Source organism: Euprymna scolopes, chromosome 13 (genome assembly GCF_053919585.1).
Source record: "Euprymna scolopes isolate OS-2025 chromosome 13, ASM5391958v1, whole genome shotgun sequence".
Lineage (NCBI taxonomy): Eukaryota > Metazoa > Mollusca > Cephalopoda > Sepiida > Sepiolidae > Euprymna > Euprymna scolopes.
This window is the reverse complement of record NC_136494.1, coordinates 127108088-127127363: the sequence shown is the minus strand read 5'-3', so window position 1 is coordinate 127127363 and position 19276 is coordinate 127108088. Positions and strand designations below refer to the sequence as shown.

The 19276-nt window shown below is 29.9% G+C and overlaps 1 protein-coding gene across 16 annotated transcripts in view; it reads right to left on the bottom strand.

Moving 5' to 3' along the window:
- Positions 1-19276, bottom strand: part of LOC145292181 (MAGUK p55 subfamily member 7-like) — a 752193-nt gene that overhangs the window by 389789 nt on the left and 343128 nt on the right. For all 16 annotated transcript variants that reach the window (XM_080138452.1, XM_080138454.1, XM_080138453.1 and 13 more), the window contains exon 5: positions 1602-1631. In XM_080138452.1, the coding sequence (XP_079994578.1) occupies positions 1602-1631 (30 nt within the window). The remainder of the gene's footprint in view (positions 1-1601; positions 1632-19276) is intronic.

Genomic DNA, 19276 nt, shown 5'->3' with positions numbered 1-19276 from the left:
AATATATATATATATATATACACACACACACACATATATATATATATATATATATATATATATATATATATGTGTGTGTGTGTGTATGTGTGTTTTATCATCTATTTGTCTGAAATAAATTTAAAATAAAATTGATATATGTTTACTACATTTTATAGGAACTAAACATTAATCAGGAGTAAATATTTAATGAGTATTTTAGATAAATATGAATTCTAAACCTTTACTTATAAAATTATAAAATATTTTAAGTATAAACATTCAGTGTGTCATCAATTATGAATATTATTTATGGCTCAAAACTAAAATACCTTAATTTTTCTTAAATACAAAGTTTTAGTGGAGTCACAACAATTTTATCAATGTCATAAAAATGCTATGGCAACAGCTGCTGCTGATAGTTGTTTGTTCAGCAGAAAACTATTGATCAGCTGTTGCACTAAATTTTATCTATATTACACGAGTTGCTTCCCTTTATTTTGAAAGATTTTTAATCCTTGAAATTCTCTACATGTAAATATGTGATCATTAAATAACTTTGTATTGGTGCTATTTTTGAAGATAAAAATTATCTTTTAAATAATTTATAAAATATTTTACAAAAGATGAGCTTACTTTAAAAATTAAAAAATAAAATTGTGAGTCTTTCTCTTTATTCAGCTATCAATAAAAGATTAAATGGCTGACTTGTTTATGCATAAACCATAATTCATTCTGGTAAATTTAATTAAATTATTTTTTAACTAACATTTTAAAAGTCATTTATCATATTTTACGCTATTGCAACTTTGAATACAATAAATAATCAATCAAAAAATGTGTAAGTCACATACAGGCAAGAAACACGCATACAGACACATGAAGTGATCACACAGTTTGATTAATAAAAAAAAATATGAAGACAATTTTGAACATTTACAATAAATGATTAAAACTCACTTCAAAATGTTTATTTCAAAATTATTTTATATAAGCATTACTAGATTAGCAACAACTGTTTATTTTTTATTTATTGAACTATAAAAAGATTGTTTAAAGTTCCCTAATATTATTACTTTTATGACACTTCAGCCACTACCTAAACATTACCACCTCTCTCAATGAAATATGGTGGCAGTCTTTAACTAAAATATTTTAGAGTTATGACAAATCTTTTCCTTTTTTGTTTCTATAAATAAAATACTTTAACATACAATGAATGTACTTAAAAATGTCTGGCCATATGAACGTTGAAATGAAAATCAGAAATATCTGCTTGAAAGCCAAAATTAATTTATAAAGTTGGAAAAATGTCTGTTTATAAATTTATTTTTAAGCGAAATAATCAATTTATTTAAAACAGTAACAAAAGCACTTTTCTTGTATATTAATTTTTTAGCATTACTTTACGGTCAACTGAAATAAGCAATAAAAAATATGGATTTTATAAAAACATTAAATAAATATATTTTTATGACATAACATAAGCAATAAAGAAAATTTTTTTTTTCTCCCATCATGTTATTTTTTCTAATAAACTTTGCAGAGCTGGCATCACATTATGAAAATATTACGTTCTAAGAATACAAAAAGCAGACAGAAAATGTTTTATCAGCCATTACCAATTCTCTCCTGGTGGTCCCTCTTTTCATCTGAATTAAAATAGAAAAAGAAATAATTAACATTTCTCAGGTGTAGAAATGCATTCAATTTTAATAGTTAAAATTATTTCAAAGTAATTGTGTCGGAAAAATGCAAGTTAAAATAATAAGTGTACAAACATTATGAAAACAAATGTAAGCTATAAATAAAAGAAAAACTGAATTAAAATCAAGAAATATAATCAGAAATGATTACTATATACAAATATTAAACAGTCACATTGTTTTTTTTTTTTTCATTTTAATTTCTGTTGCCTTTAATCACAAATACATATATCGTCAGTATATTAATAAACTTTGTCGGTGGAAAATAACAAGTAATATGAAGATGAAACATGAAGTCTTTGTTTTCAGAAATCTGATTTAATTTAGACATTGAATCAAACTCGTTTCTGCATGAAACCCTATTATTTATTATTATTTATTATTATTATTAATATTATTAATATTATTTATTATTATTATTATTATTAATATTATTTATTATTAATATTATTATTATTATTATTAATATTATTAATATTATTATTATTATTATTAATATTATTAATATTATTATTATTATTATTAATATTATTAATATTATTATTATTATTATTATTAATATTATTATTATTATTTATTATTATTAATAATAATATTATTATTATTTATTATTATTAATAATAATATTATTATTATTTATTATTATTAATATTATTATTAATATTATTATTAATATTATTATTAATATTATTAATATTATTATTAATATTATTATTAATATTATTAATATTATTTATTATTATTATTATTATTAATATTATTATTATTTATTATTATTAATAATAATATTATTATTATTTATTATTATTATTTATTATTATTATTATTATTATTTATTATTATTATTATTAATTATTATTATTATTATCATCTCTTAATGAAAAATATCTGATCAGATATTGTCTCTATGTATATAAATAAGTTAAGGTTTATTTGTAAAGTTTAAATAATATAAATTAATAATTAATTAAAAAATAGTAAATGAAAAAAATGTAATAAATAAATTTAAGTTAGAAAATTTTTGTTAAATAAATAATTTGGTAAATGCAAAAGCTAACATACACTTTTGGCTCTTAGCTGCTTCTTATTTATAAATTTAACGAGTGTAACAAAGATACTGGAAAGTGTTAATGGGATTGAAATTTCAACATTTATTGCAAAATAATTTTTTCAAATAGCATTTCTTCATTGAATAATCTTTGTTAAAAATGTAATATTTTCTTATAATTTATTAAGGAATGATCCAGACAAAAAAATACTCCTGAGCAAATCCAAATAGGCAGAGATAATTAATCATAAAATAGAAGTTCAAATAATTGTGTAAAAAGCAACTGAAATCAAGAGTAAAAAAAATGCCCGTCAAAAATCAATAAAAGGTAAACAATACTTTCTGGTAATTGCAATTCAAGCAGTTACAACATTTACAATAAATATTACATTTCAAATCATTAATGCTAAAAATGTTTAAATTGTATTTCATTTTTGAAATCTTGATGATACAAAACCTTTTTTTTTTAATAATAAAATGAAATTCATTTTAATAAATTGTCTCCTAAAATTGTCTATCAATTAATATTAATCAGAGTAATTTTGAAATTGAAGTAGAATAGGATTATCAAGTTGATGTTGATTGACCTTTTAATCTGAAATATTCTACTGAGAATTACAATGTAGTATTTTATATATGAAATATGTTGTTTGAATTATTAACGTTCAGAGGAGTAATGTTAAAATTTAAGTAGTAATGAAAGTAAAAATATTCCTAGGCAATGCCGGATAGGCAGAGATTAATTAATCATAAAATAGAAGTTCAAATAATTGTGTAAAAAGCAACCGAAATCAAGAGTAAAAAAAATGCCCGTCAAAAATCAATAAAAAGTAAACAATACTTTCTGGTAATTGCAATTCAAGCAGTTACAACATTTACAATAAATATTAAATTTCAAAACATTGTTTAAATTGTATTTCATTTTTGAAATCTTGATGATACAAAACCTTTTTAAAAATAATAAAATGAAATTCATTTTAATAAATTGTCTCCTAAAATTGTCTATCAATTAATAGTTATCAGAGTAATTTTGAAATTGAAATAGAATTGAATATAAACAGAAACAATAAAATGTATTCAATGAAATACTTACACTATCGATAAAAGATTCAGAGAGAGAAAAGCAAATTCCTTATGTTTATAAAATGAAGGTTATCGACAGGAAATGTAAATAGCCTCAAAACTGTTCAGGTGATCAAAGCTAATTCAAGATTTTAATGGAGTGTCAGCACAACTAGGATTATCAAGTTGATGTTGATTAACCTTTTAACCTTAAATATTCTACTGAGAATTACAATGTAGTATTTTATATATGAAATATGCTGTTTTGATTTACACAACCAATCATTGGGATGTGCTTCCAATATAGTCAGATTCACACTAAGTATAATAAATAAGCAATAAATTACATTTTTTTCAAAATCAGGAATGCTATCTATATAAACGGTTTATAGAACCTTTTTAGTCTTAAGTACTTGATGTTAATTCCTATAAGGGAAACACTCTGATGCTGCTTTAGTAAGTTGATTAGAAAATTAGATTCACATTACCAACTGAAGGTAACCTGAGATAAACAAGACATTTTGCTGTGTTAAGTTATTTATCACTAATTTAAATTTCATAACCTATACTTTTTTTCTGTTGTATTCAATTATATTAAAATTCTCCTCTGACGAGTGTTATTTAAAAGGTTTTTATAGGAAGACTATTTACTAAAACGAACTCGCTTTAATTGGCTAATTTTTTTTATATTTTTAGGAGGTGTGCTGTAATAAAAGCACTTTTCTTGCATATTAATTTGTTGGCGTTACTTTACGGTCAACTGAAATAAGCAATAAAAAATATGGATTTTATAAAAACAAAATGCAAAGAATTTCAATCAAGATAAGTATAATGAAAACATTCAACAAATATTAAACCTTTTTTTAGACCAAGACAAAAAATAGACAAAATATCCAAGTATTTATAAATTACTGAATAAAATTAATTTGAGAGAATGGCACAAATTTTACAGTAAAAACAAACATTAAATAGTAATTTACACTTCTTTTGGATTCTCGTTCTTGTCAATCTTGATATTAGTATTTATACTGTTCTAGTTGTTATGTCATTCGACCTCCTTCGAGTGTTTTTATGTTTGATAATACTATTTTTGTATTCAAATATGATGTTGATATTCCAAATCTTATTTTCTGTTTAGGAATCCTTTGTGTTAAACGTGAAGATTGCAATAATTCTACCACAAATTGTTTTCTGTTATGACATTTTTCCTTTTTCCATATAATTTTGATACAAAAAGAAATGAATTAGTTATATAGCCGGATTTCATGGCAACCCTAGTTTAGCTTGAATAAACTTGAGCCTATGGCCGCCATTCGTCAGCCAATTTAGTTGGAACAATTTCTGTGATAACTTTTATATATACATTTAGTAGAATGGTTAGGATTTAAATGAGTTAAAAATGTAGAAGCCAATTTAACCGAACAGGAAGAGAGAAATTGCAATATTTGCATACTTTACTACCTTACAGCTCGTATAGCATAGGATCACAGAATGTACCTACTGTGGTTTTTAGTATAGAAGTAGTTTGTACGCTAACCCGGTATGTTTTGTTTTACTCTGTGTTTTATTTGTACAATGTAGTCTACTTACTCTTGATTGTCATCATATAATTTTGAAGGAGGGATCAAGTACTATTCTTTTGAGTATCTAGTATAACGTGACCAAGGATTGAACCTTAGTCTCTTGGCCTATTAGCAAACATTTTAACCATTATTCAAATTTCTTTATTATTATTATAGAAAAATAGAAAGTCAACTAATATTCCTACTACAGCAAAAATAACGTGATAAAATACTTATATATATATGTACTTGTATGTCATGTTGAATTAGTATAAATTCCAAAAAATAAGATCGTAGATGATATGCTAGAAGTACTTGAAATAAATCTGCCACAATTGTGTTCAGAGATCTTGTTTAAAAATGGTGGTATGTATTTACTTGGTCAAAATTATCGATTGCAGTTACCTCCCCCTGGATCTTGCGAACTCTCCAACATTAAAATATGATATAGCTATATAAATCGCTAAACTAGATAATTTTTACTTTTACTTGTAATTATTTTTCTACTCAATCATTTTTCTATAGCAAAAGTAATGTAATAAAATACTTATATATATATATATATATATATGGAAGTGGGGTAGTATAATCGTCATAGACTGTGAGCTCAGCATGCCGAATTTGAGTTCTGTTAAGGCTATTGCATCAATTTAATAAATACTCTTGGGAAAAACATGAATTCATATATCTTCTCTTCATCTATGGATAAAATAATATGATAGTCTTTACTCTCAAGCCTTGGTTGTGCAACAAGTCTAAAAGAAAGAAAAACACTCAGAAAAACACCCGTTTTTCTCTGCTTATTCCGGCACTGTTTCCAGACGTTGTAGATTTCTCTCTGCCACTGGACTCAAACTATGCTGATTCAACCATCGAGAAATATAGTTGCAGATTATGCAACCACTGCTTCCACACAGGCATCTTTACATGGGATATCTATTGTTTGTCAAGACTGAATAGAGCCCTTATATATACGAATTCAACAGAAGAATAAACTGATTATATCAAAGAGCGGCTGAAACTAGATATCAACAAAGCGTAGATAATCCAGACAAGAATAATTTGTCTCCAGTTCTTCTGGAGATTGAATGAAGGTATTTAATTCCAAATTCTAAGGAGCTTTACCAGTTATGGCAAATAGTCAGTGAGCAATGCAATAGCCGAAACGTTGTTGCCATAGTAACACGTTTGTACACGAATCTGTATGTAATAATGTGCATTCTTTGTATGTGTAATGCAAGCAAAAAATATTTGGAAGACTTCATCAACACATGCAGCAGTTATTTTGGAAAATACACGCGCACATATATGTACATATACACATAGAACGAAATTAAACATTTTTTTAATAAAAAACACACACACATCTACTCTAGGTAGTTTACGTAGGCACGACACCATCATAGTAATGTCCAGTAGCAGCTATTAGCATAAACATATTTAAACGTGAAAGAAAAATGATGGGAGATGAAAGTGTGATGGATGAGAATGTGCATGTTATATCAGTTGAGAAAGAGAGAGAGAGGGGGGAAGTGTAGCATACGAATTAGCAATAAAAGAAAGATTAAAAGAAGGGAACCTAAAATATTTGTGCATTTGTAAAGTAACCTACACAATGTATTTTACTTTATTTACTGATTAAATTAAAGTTAGGCCCAATCACGTTAACACACAGGTTCTCACCGAAGTTAAGCAATGTTGAGCGTGGCCAGTGTCAGATGGATAACCATTTGGGAAGGTGAGGCACTGTATGTACCGCAAGGTAAAATACAAGATTGGAAAACTGGCGTGGCCTATCCTTCTCTCGAGGGTAGATGGGCCTCTCTTAAGCCGTGGTAGGCAACTTATCTAGAGATGGCGTCATGATAAAAAATACCCTTGATAGCCCTGGCAAAGCATCAAGTATTCAGCTACAGACAAGATTTGAATTACACTATAAACTTGTGTAGTGAGTTCAATCTCGGCTGTGGCTGCATGTTACTTTTTTTTTTAAATACGAGGGGAGGGGTGTGCAATAAGTAATGCCCCTGACCCACTTCCCATAGCAGTAGAGCAACGAAACGTGGCACAGTTATTAGTCTTTCTCTACATAGGAATCACGCAGAGTTATGCATTTCTCCCGTTTGATGCAGCTCTAGAGACTGTTTTTGTAGAACACTCCAGGTTGGTCCTCCAACCACAATGTGACTTTAGAAATCAAGGCTGCATCATCTGGGAAACGCTTTCCTTTCAAAAACAACTTCATGGCTGGGAAGAGGTTAAAGTCAGAGGGTGCAAGGTCAGGAGAGTAAGGAGGATGGGGAAGGATTTCATAACCACACGCCTGTGCTTCTGATCTGGCAACATGCGAGTTGTGGCCCGGAGCGTTGTCCTGCAAGAGGAGGGTACCTTTGCTGATCTTGCCCTGCCTCTTGATTTTGATAGCTTCCCTTAATTTTCTCAAAAGTTAAGCATAATAGGCTCCTGTAATTGTGGTACCCTTTGCCAGGAAATCTGTCATCACTACTCCGTCCTGGTCTCAGAAGACTGTGAGCATGACCTTGCCAGCGGAGAGCTGCACCCTTGCCTTCTTTGGAGGTGGTGAGTCCAAGTGCTTCCACTGTATTGACTGGGCTTTGGTCTCTGGATCATAGTGATGGACCCAGGTTTCATCCTGTGCAATCAGTCTTTTGAAAAACTTTGACTCATCTTCTTGGCACATCTCCAAATTCATCCTCGAGTACTCGACGTGTTCTCGCTTCTGGAATGGTGTGAGCAACCTGGGAATCCATCTGGCAGACACCTTATGCATATGCAAATGGTCATAAATGATAGTTTCCACAGACCCTTTACTAATCTTGACATCTTGGGCTATTTGGCAAATAGTAATGCGCCGATCTTCCAAAATGGCAGCCTCAACTTGATGGACAGATGCCTCATCAATGGTAGAAGAGGGGGGTTAACCAGGTCTGGGAGCTGTTTCCACAGACTTCCGCCGATGTTTGAATTTACGATGCCAACGTTTTACAAGGTCATATGATGGGGCATTATCACCATAAGTTTCTTTCATTTAATCAAAAGTCTCCTGTGGTGTGCGTCCTTTCAAATACAAAAACCGGATCACTGCTCGACATTCAACAGGCTTCATTTCACACCTAACTCAGTTCAAACACCTGTAAAACAGAAACCACAATTAGTTCAGAGCTGTAATTTGCCACATACCCTGTAGAGATATAAATCATTGCACATGCAAAATTTCAGCTAGATCAGACAACTGGAAGTGGGTCAGGGGCATTACTTATTATAGGTTTGTAGGAAGCAGAACAATGTAGAGATGTAATGGATAGACTCAAACTGAAACAGCCACCATTATACGATCTTAAGTTGCTTCAGTTTGAGTCTATCCATTACATCTCTGCATTGTTCTGCCTCCTACAAACCTAAATTTCTTTTATGTACACATTAAACAATGCTTCAAGCAAACTTATATATGCGTGTAGGTTTCTGAACTTTGTATACATAAAACTGAACATTGGTTGTGTTATATAAAGCTAAGGATTTGTCAGTTGGTGAGTGTGATTTTGGCTGAAGTCAAAGTAACAGCTAACACACACTATAGAAAGAAGAAAAAGGAAAAGAAGAGTGAAAGAAACAGAGTTTAGTAAAAGAAAATCTCATAACTGCATATTGTCTTGTCAGTGAATAATAGCGACTGCTGACATTTCTTCTTAAATTTCATATAATAACCTCTGGATTCAAATACACAACATGGATATTACCATTCTGAAATTTGAGATTTATTTGCTCTCTAATGATTGCAATTATCACAATAGAATGGGCGAGAATTATTGTAATATCAAAATTGGGTTGGAGGAAAATTAAAAATGTATTGATTACTTTAGAGATGTTTGGATTAACATGCCTGACTCGTATATTTAAGCAGCAACAATTACCTGATTGTGATATGCAGAGTGTTTCACGCTTGTCAAAACAAAACGATATGACACAAATAAAAGATCAGAAATGATCGGTGAATCATGATTGCATGTATCAAAAGCAAAAAGATAACATTTTAAAATGTGAAACAATTTAAGCTCAAATATGAACAAAAATGTCAAATGATGGAAGAAAGAGAGTTCACTTCAGTTGTTAACCATTAAGTTACAGAAATCATTAAAACATGGCATATAAAATGGTCATTAACATGGAAATCACTACATTTGGGTGATGGCCTTATCTTCTTGCTGATGACAGCATTTAATGCAGCAATAGTGAGAGACCATCTGAAAGAATGTGCATGTTACATACAATAATAGATTGGAATGAATATGGTGGAGCATAGTCTTTTTGATTTCTCTTGTTTTTTTGGTTTATATTTAAATTTAAATTATTGCAAATATTAAAATATTGTCATTTTATCCTTCCATAAATTTAATCACCATAATTCAATCATTTGTTATGACAGATCGTTTTGCTTCAACAAAATTTGAAATACTTTAGAAATTAAAAGAAATTTTTTGATTCCTTCTAAACTGTATTTCTACAATGAGATGACCAAGTTAGTCTTTTTCTTAGGAAAAAAAAAAGGTTTTTAATAAAAATGAAGAACAAATCCTTTTTAAGGGCATGGTTGGTTCGATAATAAATCTTTATTTTTGAAAAATATATTTCTCTTTTGGAATTTTTCACTTTTTCAACAAAATGGAATGTAGTCATCCAATATTAAATAATCCTATAGAGACCAGTGCGACCCCTAAACTACTGTTTTGTTCATCTCAGAAACCTGAAGGGCTCTTTGACTTTCCCAAAAATCTGTGTTCAAAAATGTCCCAGAAGTACAATAAAACAAATTGCCATGATTTCTAGATACACACTTCTGAAACAACAAAAATGGCATGTGTTTTGGAGAGGTAGGGGCTGGGTGTCGATAAGGTATATGTACAGATGAACTGCTCATTTCTCTTACACATTTCTTGCTACAAAACTATATTTGTAGTACAATTGAAAAAAACAAAAACGTTGTGTGCAAAATTTCATGTCAGTTTCTATTCTTTCCAATTCTTTCAAATGACAAAATATTGATCTAATAATCACACAATCACCCACCATCATAATTCAACCTGATTTATTTATTCTGTGTCTTGGATAATCTCTTACTCTAATCAATAATCTCGTGTCAACTTGAAAAGAAATGTTTCATTAGATATCCCCCCAAACAATTTCATGTAGATTCATGTTTTTTTTTTGCATATTAAATTGAATTACTTAAATTAAAACTATTTTAAAGTGATTAGGCAATTTGTTCTCAAACAATATTAATTCAATAGAAAAAAATTAACTTGCAAGATGGATTTATTTTTTGAAATTTTTCTTGCTTTCCAACGCAAGAAAATAATTAAAAAATGTGTTCCACATTTAGAAATCCCATTATTTTGATGGTCTCAATTAAGTCATCCCTTATTCCTCTCTCTAGTAGTACATAAATTCCAAGGCATCAATATAATTAAGATCTTTCAATCATTTTATTAGTGAATTTTCTTTGTACACTTTCCAATTTTAATATTGTATCCCAATTCCCTATGTATATCTACTGATGCATTTAAAAAAAAAAAAAATTATGATCAGCTTGTTCAAGCTGGGGATGGGGCATACTACTGGATGCCAAACATTCACCCACTAACTCAGATATTCTAACCGAGAGATCTTTTTAAATTCTTACCATCCCTTTAAGTGCATTTTTTTTTATCTCTCTTGCACTTGGTTCACCAGGTATATTTGCCAAGCAGTTTTTGAAATTCGTTTTCATCGGTCCAGTTGCTTCTATAATTACAGTAATAATAGAGATCTTCCTAAGATTCCAGTTTCTTTTCATACCATACATAAGACGTAGGTATTTTGTTATCTTTTCCCTCTTCGCTCTGTTTAGTCCAGCATCATTGGAAACACTAACTTCTACTAAGGTTGCTTCTTTCTCCTTCTTGTCCCATATCACTATGTCAGGTTGGAGTAAAATATTCTATATGAGGTCCTATTAAAGTTTTAAATATCCCCCCAGCAGTTACTTCTCTTGAAATAAAATTTCTAATCATAATCATTTTATTTGCTTCTGACAAAACAGACAAAATATGTTTTAAATGCGGTTTCAATTTAGCACTGAAATTTACAACCAAACCATATTCCGCAGTTTCTTTTTTTTTTTTATTCTTTTGTTGTTTAATTTGTATTCATATTTTATATCATTTTATTTCAATATATAAGATTTTATACATTTCTGTATTAAACGTTAATTTTATATATTTTCTCATTTTGATAATTACCTAAATCTGTGTGCACTGTATTATATGATATGGTTCAACAAGAAATTTCTAATTATTAGTAAATAATTCTACTATTGATCTAGTACTATCAATTATATATATATATATATATATATATATATATACAATAGGATCCTAATACTGAACTCCGACGAACAGTACAGGGTTTACTGTTTTATTCAAAGTAATCATTATCAACTTTTACTCTTAATATTTTGGTAAAAAAAAAAATATTTCATAATATTTATTAAACTTCCTCTCATAAATATTCCTTTATAATATTAATATTTTCTAAAAGATTTTTATAAGGTTCACTTCTCATGGATTATTGATTATATATTAAAAAAAACCCTAGAACCCCATCCTCCAACGTAGACCTCTACTACCAGGTCTCCTTCTCCAACATCAGGAGTCTACGTTCCAACCAAGGACGCTGGGAAAATGGTGGGATTCTTCTACTGCTCCAGAAGATATCTCACTACTGATGCAATTCTCTATCTGTATAAAAGCCAAGTACATCCAAGGATGGAATACTGTGGCGGATTCCCTTTTCTCTTCCATGCAGCCTCTCTCCCACAGAAGAGACGTTGCGAGCCTGTCTTTGTTTTATCGTTATTTCCATGGCAAGTGCTCGTCTGAGCTCTAATCTCTCGTCACCCCTTGCCAATCTTTCACGAAAAACACCCGTCTGGCTGAAACTACTGTCAATAATTTTCCCCACTCTTTATCTGTGCCTAAATCCAAACGTAGATTCCATGAGCAGAGCTTCTTTCTCAGAAGTTCACGACTGTAGAACTCTCTTCCGTTTGCCTGTTTCCCACCTGACTACAATTTAGATGCCTTCAAATCCAACATAAACAAATTCTTGACAAACCGTCCCCTTAAGTAAAACACTCTATCAAATCTCCAATACTAATGATTACTACAATACTATCTCATTGATTACTGTACACGCAATAACCCTTATCCCTGAGTGGCCTCCGGGCCTTGATAAGTGGTGACCCCCATGCAAAAAAAAAAAAAAAATATTTAATACATGATTAGGCTTTGAAAAACATATTTTAATAAAAATATGTTTTTAAAAACTTGCACACTTAGATGTAAGGGGTTACTATTTGAGATCATATCTAACAGGAAACTGTCAAGAGTTGAGCAGCGAGATGTTTGTTCACATTACATTTAAACTTCTGCCTGTTAGTACAGTCAGGGAAATAGGAAACAGAAAAGGGAATTCCAAAATCTAGCAGCCCGAGGGAATTTTAGTCTTAAATGTATCAAACAATGCAGAGCTCAGTTGCAATTACTTTTGAACTTTTTAATTCAAAACAAGAAAAACATTCAGGATTTGAATCAACCGGACAGAATCAAATTTGTTGTAAATATTTATGAGATTTTCTAGCCGATTATTATTATTATTCATTTATTTCAATTTTCTTTCTGGATACATTTTGCCTCCCTTTATCAAATGCAAACAACTTATTATTCATCATCCAAAAATATACTCGTATATATTCAAATAAATTGTTTTATAAAAAGTTAGATAAAGTTTTATTTCTACCTGCCTTAACAAATATATTCTATTTGATTGGAAAAGTTTCTTTATTTTATGATTTTTGAGTCATTCTATAATTACTAACCAAATTCTTAAATCACATATATTTGAAATTTTGATAGGAGAAATAAACAGCAAACCTTTTTATCCACATTAGAAATTCATATAAAATCTAACCACACAGTTAAAATGTAATTATTTAATGTTGGCAAAGCATATGAACTCCTTACTCATCGAAATTGTTGTTTCAGTTATTTATAATCCATAAAAAACTATAAAACACATAATCTATTTTATTCAATAGCCAATCGTTATTGCTTCATGGAATATGATTCAAATTTAAATTATATATCTTAACAATTGAGAGGTTTTAAGACAGGCTACAAACGAGATATCCTTCAGATATGGCAATTTTATGCATTTAGTGATAAATGTGCTATTACAAACTCATGCAGGACAGATGAAAATCCTGTTTTAATCTTAACTAGGCCAGTTCGACTGATACACATTGCCTCTTTACACAGATGATTTACTGCATCTAAATTGAAATGTGTCGATTCAATTTGTTCATTTAGCAATGAAAATGCTATTTTAAACCAAAATGTGGCAGACTGAGGTATAAAGTCCTTTAGAGTGCTAGAAGGACACATCTAAATATAAAATTACTCAATTTTAAAGAATCGATTATGAAATCAATAACAAAAACAATTCCTTTTTAATGGATTCTACTTGACAGCAGCGAGGGGTGGCTTGTCACACCTGCTGTTTAGAGAGAACTCTTCCGATGAAACCTAATCAAAATGAAGTTTTCTTTCACCACTTGACTGAATTTCGGAGTAAACTTTTGCCAAACAGAACTTACTTTTTAATATTCTACAATATGGTCCAAATAAGAGAAATTTCATTTGGAATAGTGTAAGGAATTACTTAACATTTTAGCAAGAAAAGTCAACATGGAATGGTACAAAAAGATGAAAATCATGAAAATGTTATGCAAATAAAAAAAAAAAAAAAAAAAGATAATGAAATGAAAGCATGAATATCAGACGAGAAAATATAGTGATGCTTATAGATAAAACGCTTAAATTAATGTGCATTACAAATAAAAGACAACAAGCAGATGAAAAATATATGGGTGAAAATAGAATTTAATGTCTGTGATGGAACTTCCAAAAAGAGACTTAATGATACAGAATTTACATACAAAAAGGCCAAATACAAATCTTTTTTTTTTTTTTTTACACGGTGGTCACCACTTATCAAGGCCCAGAAGCCACTCAGGGATAAGGGTTATTGCAAGTACATTACGTTAGTGTGGAGATTTGTTGAAGTGTTTAATTAAGGGGGCGGTTCATTAGGAATTTGTTAACATTGGACTTGAAGACATCCAAGTTGTAGTCCGGAGGGAAGCAGGCAAACGGAACAGAGTTCCACAGGCGTGCAGTTCTAAGAAAGAAGCTTTGTTCATGGAATCTACGTTTTGATTTAGGCACAGATAAACCATAAGCATGAAATGATAAGACTGTAGTTGGGCCAAAGAGGAAATCATGAATGAATATCTTGTGATCAAATATTAATCTTCAATGACCTGTTGGCATTTTGTTTTGTATCCAATAAAATAGATGCATGGTGAAAACAAAATAATTACCGACCATTTATGATGAAGTTGTATCATAGCATAATGACCCCTTTGAATTAAAAAAGGGATTAGGAAGGTAAACTGACAACAATAATAATAATTATGATAATAATAGCAACAACAATATTTATAATAGTAATAAAATTCACAATAATTATATTGCTTATTTATCAGCAGATATGGAATTCTTTGTAAATGGAATTTAACATTGTTGTTGTTGACATTAGAAAATACTTTATCTGTGTATGTAACATTTTTTTTGTAATTGTAATTTGAATGCGTTTACATCAACAAAGTCCTCATGTAAAATTTCAAATATAAGACTATATTATTTTCATTTGAACAGAATGTTTTTCTATGCAGTGGTGTGGATGACTATCTCCCATTCACATAGTTCCTAAATGCCAGATAGTAGGGGGTGATTTTCAGATATGGAAGTTATCTGCAATACCAACAACACACACTCTACTCAGAGGGTGTATGTAAAATATGCTCGTCAAGTATCTCGCCATCAAATGCATATACACAGGCATGATAGAAAAGAATAGATATCTATAGAAACAATTTATTTCAATAAACATATATATATATATATATATATATATATATATATATATATATATATATATATTTGATTCATAACAAAAATCAAAAATAAATTATCAAAAATTTAATAACTAATACTTGGTTGACATTCCCTTTACTGTTTCTAATGCTAGGACTCTTCTAGGTATAGCATTGACCAGTTGACAAATATAATTTTGAGGAATGTCTTGCCAAGTCTGATGCAATAATGCTAAAATTCAGGTTTAGAAGATGGCTTCCTTTTATTTTTGCAAGGATTCTGGTCTAATATGCCTTAAGGTTTTCAATTGGGTTCATATCTTGGCCATGGAAGTTTTTAATCCCATTAGCAGAGTACAAGGAACTCTGGCTTCAATAAATAGAGAGTAAACTTGGTTCATTTTACCACTTGAGAATATTGGTAGGAGTCCTCCATGTAATATTGAAACATATTTAGCAGAGTTGATGTTTCGTTTGTACTCCATCAGGTCTGAGTGACCATCACTCCAAATTGTACTCCATACCATAACCGAGAAACCCTCACATTTGACTGCAGTTTATTTAAGTCAAACTTTTGCTGAGGGAGCCTCCATACCCATACCCTTCCACTCTCAGGAAATAATGAAAATCGTGACTCATCAGAGAAAATGACATTGGCCCAAAAAGTCATAGGTCTCCTCACCATCTCACAAGCCCAACCTTTTCTGTGCTTGGTATTGAAAGGATGATTTCCTTCTCGCAGCTCTACCATAGTAGCCCAGCTTGTGAAGAGACCTGACAGCTGTTCTGGGACTGACACCAGCTTGTGTTGCAATGTCAGAGACTTTCCACCAAGGTTTCTCGTCAACATTTCTTTTCACAAGACACAAGGTTCTTTCAGAGGGCCCTGGGTGACCTGGATGAGGTTTTGTGCACTCTTTGTCTTCTCTTTTGAATTGTATGATCACTCTAATAACAGTAGAAAGGAGTATTGAAAATTTTCCTGCTACTTTGCATTGACTAAGATCACCTTCATGTTGAGCCATGATTCATCATCGCAGAAATTCTGAGAAGTAATGAAGAAAAATTAATGTTATTGTGGCTATCATTTTTCTTATCTTGTCAGAAAGTGAAAATAAGAAGTAGTTTTAAAAATTCATAAATTATAATGTAAATGAATAAGAATTATTTTTAAAACAAAGAGATGTCAATATTCAAGTTAGTGACAGAGAAAGGAAGACATGATGAGAGAAGAAGAGGATACGCAACAATGCTCATGTGGGATGGTCATCTTCGTCGCTCATGTGGGATGGTAAGAAAATGTTAGATTTTACAATGCAATACCTTACTCTATTTCCTTTTTCTTGCAAAGCCCATAAACAAATGAAAATACTAATGGCCTTCTACTCTTTTTAGTTAATGAAATCTATTTTGTATTTGTATAGAATGTTCGCTTATGATTTCGTCCATAATAAAGACAACCAGCTCATAAAAGGTCTTGTTTTGATTCTCATCAAAGTCAACAATTATAGCAACAGCCAACCACCATACACAAATCACATACACACTGACGAAAGTGAAACGCATGCACATAGACAAAGCAACAGTACACAAGCAAGCAAAAACAATAAAAGATCTGAACATCAACCTGAATACCAGAAAAGATAGCATCGTTATCATAAGAGGATGCAGAAGCGTACATTTACATGTTAAACAACTTTCTAATTCTATCAATAGATATTTCAGAATAAAAAAATAGTTATTTTCATATCATTTGGATTATCTAAAACTTGTCTTTAAGTCATAATCAACTCGATGACATTTATTGTTGAAATGCCTTTTCAAAACTGCTCTATGACAAAACTCCAGCCTGTAAGACTGATTCGACCAGCATTATTCAAGAAGGCAAGAAACTTATTCTCCACATGAACATGTGACGCAGCAGATAAATTTGTTGAGTAGTAATCAGTTCAGGTAATGGTTCAATCTTCATTACAGGTGATACTAAGAAAATCAAAAATTATTTAAGAATTCTACCTTATCATGGCTAATATGACAAGAACAATCTACCCTTGTGGTTTAAATAAAGGAGATCAATTCAGAATTCCCTATAGACTCCTTACTTCAACAAGACGCACCCGAAGAAGCTCAGGTTACACTGACCAAAATATTTTGGGAATAACATCAGAAATATGAACAGTAGTCGGATTATTCCAAGTAATACATATTGTCTTTTGTTACTTAAGTCCATGCTACCAATAATTGAAGCTGTCAGAAAAGTTTGAAGAATTGCAACAAAATAATAAAGAGATTTTTGGTTGTGGACTCCATAATTTTTTCTCCAAAATTTAGTGATTCCATAATTTATTCTTGTCCTTTATGTTGGAAAAATCTTAATTAAAATAACTTATTTTAATTAATTTGAGTGTGGTTCATAAAGGTTAGAATACTTGATTATTAAATAAAATAGGTTTTGTGTCAGATTTGTGCTTAATTTATTTTTTCATGGATTGAAAATAACTGAAAAACGTTTTCTAAGATATAGAAAGTCAAGAGAAAGAAAATGGTGTTTAATTGGAAACATTATAAACCAATAAGAAAATACCAAGAGATAAAAAAAATGGTGGGAAATAATATTAGACTTGTCCACAAATACACACATACTCATACTTTTCGGCATGAATCCCCAATCACTTCCTTTTCTATTCATAGAAACAATTTCGTCAATATATACAAATTTTAATAAGAGAAGTAGCAACAATTACAAAAAGCATCTGTCTATCCTGGATCACGGTCTTGTGAAAGAATGACCAAATCAATTTCTCTCTTATTTTTGTTTCTATAATTCTCAGTATTTTTTCTTCATTTATAATATTGTCTCTGATGCAAAGAATAAAAATAAAATAAAATAAAATAATGAAAAAAATCTGTTTCTTGATTCCTATATATCTTAAAATATCTACATATTAATAAATGCAAATGTGCAGACATTTGCATATTCATGTTAGCATCAAAATGGTTAGGATAATTTCAGACCACTAATACTCTCTACATATCTTTAGATATGGTTTAAATACTATTATCAACTTGCTTAAATCAGTAGTCATTGTGCATTTTATTTGCTATCCGTTTTTAAATCCCTGTTTTAATAAATAACTCCGTTATATTATTTTACATTTCGTGGTTTATAAATCGAAGGAAAGAAAGCAGTGTCATACATTAAAAAAAAAAAAAAAAAAAAAAAATTTTGTGGAAAGTCAAGAGTTAAAAATTACTGTTTTTCTCTTGTTCATTTCATTTACAAACCGGAAAATGGAAATTAAAAAGACCAAAGTTTGTTTTATGTTAAAACTGAAAAAAAAAAAAAAATTTTTTTTAAAGTATATAGTTTTAGAAATGTAAAAAAAAAAAATTAACATAAAACGACCTTTGGCCTTTTTAATTTCCATTTTCCGGTTTGAAAGGAAGCTAGATTAAAAGCTGCCTAGAGGCCGGATCATGTTTAGCACATATAACATAAATACATGTATGCAAAACAAAATACTATATGTCACTTGGTTTGATTCAAGTGTCAAGCGTATTGCAAAAGATAAAATCTACTGAAGATAATGTGCAATCAAATTCAAATAAACTTGGCAGATTGAATAGTTTATCTTAGATTCTTTCAAAACTTATTTCTCTGTTTTATATATTAGGGAGGCTTAACTAAATGAATAGCCCCTTTAAGAATACTTAACAATAAGCAATGTCCGTGGAGTTATAACTAAGTCAATCAACTAGCGTTTATGCAATGTTCATAACTTCCGCTAGTGCGAACAGTCTATTGTACTCGCCTGAATTCGGCGTTTAATAGTTCTTAATTCTCTTCAATGCCGCGGCAATTGTTTAG